Below are 7,398 nucleotides of genomic sequence, written 5' to 3'. Positions count from 1 at the left end.
TCTGTGTGCGTTTTATGATTATTTTAACTAACGAAACTCGCTCATTGTAAAGATAATCTCAGTTAAAATCAAATTCCGAGAGCAAGAATATACTTGTCAACTCGTATAGTATTTTTATACCAATAATGCTCTGTTCGTCGAGAACTTTCAGTATTGATATTGACTGTACTGCCGCAGATTTTGAATTTCAAATCATACTCACATCACGTCAAGAAATTGAAATATTTCGTCATCTCTCACTAGCTATTGATTTGATAGAGGCTTGAACGCAGTGCTAAGTCTAAAAATCAGCATAAAAGTGACGCAACCAATGAGAGCTCTCATGAAACTATTACCAAGTCGCTAAAAATGACAGCTCATTTTTTTTATGTCGTAAAATGTGGATATTATTTGAGTATATTTTAATTACCTTCAATTCTCTTTTCGCACTAGCGGGGCCGAATTTTGCAAAAAAAATTTGAAAACACCTGTGCTTATGATTTATTTCAACAATTTTGCACGTACATAGAGAAATATTTGGAATGATTTGATTGTGACAGCAATTGTGAATAGCGTGGTAGATGCAATGAAGCACTTAGAAAGAAGCAAGACATCTCCAAAGACCCAACAATCTTATTTATTTCTAAGTACAGCCGGTGATAGTAAAGGTTCACCAATACATAGCAAATCACGTTGCTTGGAAAAAGAACTGGGAGCACGGCTCGCACACTCTGTTCCACCGATACAACGGATCAAGATATTGCCATATCGCATATAAAGATCCATTACATTGACCAGGAGTGCGTTACATTTGATATCAACATAGACTACAAAAGCTGCGAAGAGGTTCGTTTTACTACTATGAACAATAATGAAAAAAACTCGCATACTAATAACGATACAACGAATGCCAGAGCTTGCAGCATTGCTATACCTAAAGAACAATCAATTCGCCATTCTTTACGCCTCCAAGAAAATCCACATTTTTTAATTACTGCTAAAGGGTCGCAACTGGGTTATGGAACACATGATAAAACTAATACCGACGTGTCAACTGCAATAACAACACCTTTACCTGAAAATTTGATAGAAAAATCTCCTCATGTTAACGAAAATCTGATAAAGGATCAAACCTACAAACATTGGCCAGAGAAGTTTAACAAAGTCGTGCCTAGATCTGTTGAAAAACCAAGAGGTAGAGTTTGTGATAAGCAGGAGGGAAAAAATTCTAAGATATTAATTTCAAACGACAAATCAGAGGTGATAACTACATGCAAAAGACAATCCAGATCAACAGGTAATAGAGAAATTCTCAAAAATAAATCAAATGATTGTCAAAAAACTTCATGCAGAATAAGCAGAGAAACGAAGTCACCTAAAGTAAAGGAAGTGTCTTGTAATACTGTTCTGTCCTCAGTTCCGCGTATCATTCCACAGCAAGCACCTAGACACAAGGGTCAAAAGGGAAAAGAGGGAATATTAGCTCATTGCACTGAGAAAGTTGTGAAAAAAGTTAAAAAGAAGCAAGATGTGCATTTCTCGAAAAAAACTTCAGCAAAAGCCGACATGCAGGAAAAGATCGAATTAGATAAACAACGAATTAAGAAAAATATAGAAAATTTAAAAAAGAGTTACGAGGCTAAGAAAAAATATTGTCAAAAAATTGTTGAAATCAAAAATTTACAAACAAATAATGCTCGTGACAACAATGACTGTATCAATGCAAAGAATGAGAACAATGGAGCAGCTCGAACAAGAATTTTCAATCTTAAGAAGTCTATACAAATGGATAAAAACTTTTCCACTTCCAAGATTGAATCTAATGATGTTAATTCTGCACCTGAAACACAGCACAAGAATGAGCCAAAAAGTAAAGCAAGTGACCCGACCAACTTGAATTGTACAAAATGTTGTATTGATTCCACTCGTAATACTATCCAGTCGAGCAAGGATGTAAAAATATGTTGCGAGAAAGATGTCTCAAAAACAGCAGAGATTGAATCGATAGCGAATTTGATAGAACCATCGAACTGTGATTGTAACAGACTGAAACAATTGTTAGTTGCCAACAAATTTTCGTCTATTTCTGAAGATAAAATCATGTATAATGCCAATTCAATAAATTATGGATGCTATTCTGATCAACCATATCGTAAAGGACCCAACAAACAACAAGATTACAGAAACTATGCTATTAATGCAGATATAAAATTGACCAAACTAGAAAAAGATAAAAGCACTGTCAACGATGATGCAAAATATAATCTTATGAAAACCTTGATACACCCAGCATCTGAAATTAATGGTTCTCAAGGATTGAATAATAATACTATCAAATTTTCACTCTACAAACATCAATCGAAAGATGGTCTAGCTAATTGTAAGGATGAAAAAACTCAAGACGTTTACAAAAACTCCGGAAGCAGCAACAGCACGGTGAATGTTGAAACAGCAAGCTTATCAAATATTGTAACACAGTTACCAGATAACATGAGTAAAATGGAGAGCTATGAGACTTTGAATGCTGCTAAAATCACAGCATATTTGAAACACCCGTCGTCAAGTAACACCTCAGACAAAATAATATCGAATTTGAAAACGAATGGTTATAAATATTCGAAAAAGTACAGACGTTTCAATCATAAAGAGAAAAATATGTGCTGCAATATGGCACGTTACATTGAAAGAATGGTGTCGAATGAGAAAAAGTATCAGAAACATGAAAAGAAAATTGATCCAGAGCGAAAAAACGTCAAAATAATCATCGATGAAAACAGCCCGAAAACCAGCCGAATAAGAATAGTGAACGATAGATCCAGTGTCAGTGTTGTTTGTCATGGTTCGGAGAAAACAACATCTCCAAGTAGAAGAAGTAACAATACGGCAGCGAAAAATACTGAATCCAGCGGAGGAGAAAGCAGCGGCTATAAATCATATCACAACGATTTGCACAAGAGACATTTTGATCACTCCGATCAAGCCAAAATGAACTCGACTGAGCATCAACAAATTGAACATGTTACAGAAAGAAAATTTCACAATACGCAAACTATTCTGTACCACAATATTAATGATGATAGGTTTGAAAGTATCTCCAGCCCCTTGGATGATCCTGTCAATACGCAATTCGTTGGAATTAGAGAAAATATTAAAAGCCACCAGAATTTATGTGAAGAAAAACTCAAGAAGCGGGATACCGAAACAAAATACACTCTGTACGATACAAATAAATATTTGTCTGCATTTACCAATAGTCTGGACATGTATTTACCATGTGAAATTACTGCTTATCAGATGAAAGAAGTAAATAGAAGTAAGGTTTTCCAATTTAATAATCCAGAGCTTGAGGAGAAGGATGTAGATAATGCTGAGATGCGAATTGGGAAATATTTAATAGAGAATAGTTCGGATTCGAGAGATGAGTTATCAGAGGAAGAAGAATCTAGTGAGCAATTAAATTCTGCGAGAGATGCTAAAATTGACAAGGATAAAGTTATAGTGCTGAAAAAGCCAAATAATGCAGTGCAGAGAAGTCTAGAATATGTTGTCAGTAAACGTTTCCTGGATTTAAACAACGCAGAAGGACAAGACAGTTTTATACATATACCTACAGTACCGGCTCAGCATAAAATCATTACGTCACTACAAGATGTAAAGCATGAAGAGATTAGAGAAGCCTTTGAAACATCAAGGAGCACAACAGATCTAACATCTGCCCTAGCGCACAACAAGGCTGCTGAACGAGTGAAATCGAGCATCAGTGATATTGAAACAGGCTCTGGCAATCCAAAATTGTATCTAGTGGATAAAAAAATCGTTATGGGAACGGACCCAGGATATAAGAGAATTAAATGTTCCAAACGACTAAAGATCAAAAATGAAAACTTGTATGATTCCAACAAAGTATATGAGTTGTGGGCAAATAGTAAATCGACTGCTAATAGCACTGATAATGAATCTCAGACAACCAGAAGGTTCATTTGTGCACCAAGTGACTCGAAGAGATGCCGTACAAACAAATTTAAATTCAATATATTCAAAAAGATCAAATCTTGTAAGAGTGAAAAAACTACCCATATTCCTCTTGACCAGCTACCTAAACCACCCTCTTCGTTTTTGGAAAGCTCTGCGCCCTCGCAGTCTACAATGTTGTCGTCAACAGCTGACACTGATTATTGGGAGTCAGATACTGTTTTGAATCTTCACAAAGGTGCTACTTTGCTGCTTCATACAAATCCTGCTACAAAAACTTACACCGATCCTACCCACATAAATCATTCCAAAAGAAATCACATAACCGCTAGTCCTGAGGAAAATCATGATCATTTACATCTTCAATCGAACAATCGTGCTTCAACTTCACATAAAGATACCGAGACTTATCTGCAGTCATCACCTGCACATCCAATGAATGAAAAACAGCTTACTGCACCTCATGCTCTGCATACAGCTGCACCCCCGCCTCCTTCAGCTCTACCGCCACCTTATCCCTTCTGTTGTCCATTTGTTCCATACATGATGCAGTACTGGCAAAATTATCAACAACCACCACCGGCTTCAAAGCTTCCACTACCTGACGGAGATTGGCAACCGACTGTCAGAAAGAATGGCAATGAGCCACCACCTCCAGATATGGTTCCCATTCCATGGTTTCCACCAATGTCAAATGTACATGATCACCCACCACGTGCTGAAATGAATTTTACAACGTCAAATAACATACACGCTCAACCACCACCCGAGTGGCTAATGATGCCTAGAGGGTACGCACCCTGTTTTCCATGCAGTAATACTACTGAGTCTTATTTGAGGAAAACTGATTCCTCAGTTTGTAAGGATGATGAACCTCCTGTTGAAATTAGCGAGAATAAACAGGATGAAAAAAAGAAAACAGTATCTAGTAAATTGTTCAAAATATTTCGGAGAAAAAATCGTGCTGAAATGGACACATTGGATGATGATGGCAAAAAAGTTAGTGACAATCTATTACAATCATTGAACAGCGTGCACATGTACGATCAAAGTTCTGTGATTTATGTTGAAGGGCAAATATCATCGATCTGGCTCGGAAGCTAAACTGGTTCGTAAAGTACGAGTGGTGGAAAATGAAGAGAACAACACTAACGGTCAGAGCATTTGGGAATCTCCGGATATTGCTGGAATCGTAAGACATAAAAAAGGAAGTACGACTTATAAGTGAGTCTGAAGCCTGTTAAATCAAATGTAGGTAACTCCAGAAGAAATTGGACGATGCTTTCGCAGAGGTTTTCGAGCAGATGGATTAACCCTGGCCGGGGACGAGTACGTGTGTACAAGAACACCAAGTGACACAACTTCGGAACAGGAAGAGATATTCAATTTCTCTGACCATGATACGCCACTTGATTTTCTATTAGCTCTTGGATTTAGCGTTGATGAAGCTACTGCTGCAATTAGGGATGACGAAGTACGAAATCGATTTAAAGCAGCCCTTACGGAGGTAAGCTATAATCCTTGTTTCTAGAGAACGCATTTGATTTATACATATTGAAGGCACGCATTTGGGTCCCACATATTGCAACAACTCAAGGCACGCTGCTCTATCTACTTGCAATGAAAGCGAAGCCGAAAGTGATGCGATATTTCCTGCAACTGGTGGAGTCGATTGTCAATAAAAGGATAACTAACGCCGTCAAACTGGATGGTTTTTATTACTTTATTGTAACCCTAAAGATAACACGTCAATATCACATTTCTGAATTATTATAAAGAAGCTAATTTGATACTTCATACATTAAAAGATATTTAGGAAATATGATATTGACGATATGTGAGTTATATTTTCCATGAAATAAACTGTCTGTTGCATGACAGCGCAGAAGGAATTATGGTAATTAGACATTCGAGTAACGTAGTCAGTAGCTTTGAACTATTCCATTTTGACAACATATTATACATTCACTAAATAAGCTAATGAAATAAATGCATCATATGCTATATAAAAATTATATTTTTCCAAGAACATTTAGAAACAAATTAGTTGAGAATAATCTCTCAGCTCCTGGGTTGTACTTAATTCTTTTCATAGGGATTTGTGTAACTTGATACTTGATTACGATCTAAAGACATAAGAAAAATCGTTTACAGCCTACCTGAAAATTTTGGAAAAGGTTGAAGAGGGATACGTGTCTTTTGTCACCCTATTTGGAAAAGATAAAGTACGTAGCATCAAAATGTCTTGGGATTTGAACTGTCTTGCACTGCACTATACCAAATTAATTTCTTATATTCATAATCGAAATCTTAACAGGGCAATGAAGATGATGAGGATACTGCAATGATGGAAAAACAGCGCCGTCGTATATTCTACACCATTTATAAATATGCTGAAGCAGAGGTGAGTTTGAAATATACTGTCAGTAAATCATGAGACTCATAAACTCACAACTTTCATTCTTCATTTATGCTAGCAAATTGGAGCTTTGTTTAAAGTGAAATAAATGGATTTTGTTTGCATATCCAGGCAGAAGAAGTGGGCAAACCAATGACGAACGCTAGTGTGGATCTTTTGCAATCTTTAGCGACACGTTATCGATCAGCTATTGGGCCACATCTGCAACTCCTGGCTTGTTACATAGGCGAAGGACTATTGACGAAAGATGTTCAGTTGGAAGCTGCTCTGATATATTTATCACGATTAGATTCTACCGACGTTCGACTAACGGATTTAGAAAAGTACTGTGGCATGCCAGTTTCAGAACGTCGCAGGCTAGAACAAGGTGTAAAAATGCTGTCTTAGCTAGATACTTTGTGTGAACATATTTGTTTTCATTCATTTTTGAAGACAACGCGGAAACGTGCAAAGCAACGTCAAAAGTTTACACATCTTAACAATTAATACCAAATCATATAAATTATACCAAACAATGTAGTAGTTGCTTGCGATTAAAGTGAATACTTCGCAACATCAAATAAAAACATCTGAAATTCATTCATATAAGCTTTTGTCATGCTTCTGTCACCCTTAATCCTATTTACATTTTACGTCACGTAAGCTGTTGACCGTGGTAAAGGGATTTAAAAGGATTTACTCAACCAACAACCACGAGAATGAATAAATATGACGATGCTCATGCCTGTGAATTGTTCTATATCAGTGCATATCAGTGGCTCGCCACGGACTTAAGCTAAGTGTATGCGTTGAGCTCCGGCAAACGCTGTGGTGACCAATCAGGAGCCCGGCGCAAGTCCGGCAGCGGCAACCTCTGGCGTGCCGCACCGCACTGCGTTGAGATCAAAATATTTTAATTTTTCCGCAGTACCGCACGTCATTCGGCTAAAATCGAGAACCTTCGGGGCCATTCGGAATCTGGTAAAGCTCAAATCATGGCTCAAATAATAGTCAACGCGACGTAGGTTATGTCATATAAAACAGTTTAT

General features: G+C 37.1%; 1 protein-coding gene across 5 annotated transcripts; it reads left to right on the top strand.

Annotated features, from left to right (window-relative positions):
* Window positions 1-37: 37 nt before the first annotated feature.
* On the top strand, window positions 38-7,093 carry LOC124215066 (uncharacterized). 5 transcript variants are annotated; one of them, XM_046617970.2, is made up of 8 exons: window positions 38-1,276; window positions 1,397-4,950; window positions 5,024-5,143; window positions 5,207-5,458; window positions 5,512-5,662; window positions 6,106-6,176; window positions 6,269-6,355; window positions 6,482-7,093. In XM_046617970.2, the coding sequence occupies exons 1-8, from the start codon at window positions 841-843 to the stop codon at window positions 6,755-6,757; spliced, it is 4,947 nt and encodes a 1,648-aa protein (XP_046473926.1). In that variant the 5' UTR covers window positions 38-840; the 3' UTR covers window positions 6,758-7,093. The 5 variants fall into 5 exon arrangements, 4 of the variants coding, with proteins under 4 accessions (XP_046473926.1, XP_046473925.1, XP_068990791.1 ...); XM_046617969.2 differs by having other exon boundaries at window positions 38-4,950; XR_006882270.2 differs by lacking the exons at window positions 5,512-5,662; window positions 6,482-7,093 and having other exon boundaries at window positions 38-4,950; window positions 6,269-6,330.
* The last annotated feature ends 305 nt before the right edge of the window (window positions 7,094-7,398 follow it).

This window comes from Neodiprion pinetum, chromosome 3, assembly GCF_021155775.2.
Source record: "Neodiprion pinetum isolate iyNeoPine1 chromosome 3, iyNeoPine1.2, whole genome shotgun sequence".
Classification (NCBI taxonomy): domain Eukaryota; kingdom Metazoa; phylum Arthropoda; class Insecta; order Hymenoptera; family Diprionidae; genus Neodiprion; species Neodiprion pinetum.
Note: the sequence above shows the minus strand (reverse complement) of the source record. Positions and strands in the feature narration are given on the sequence as shown.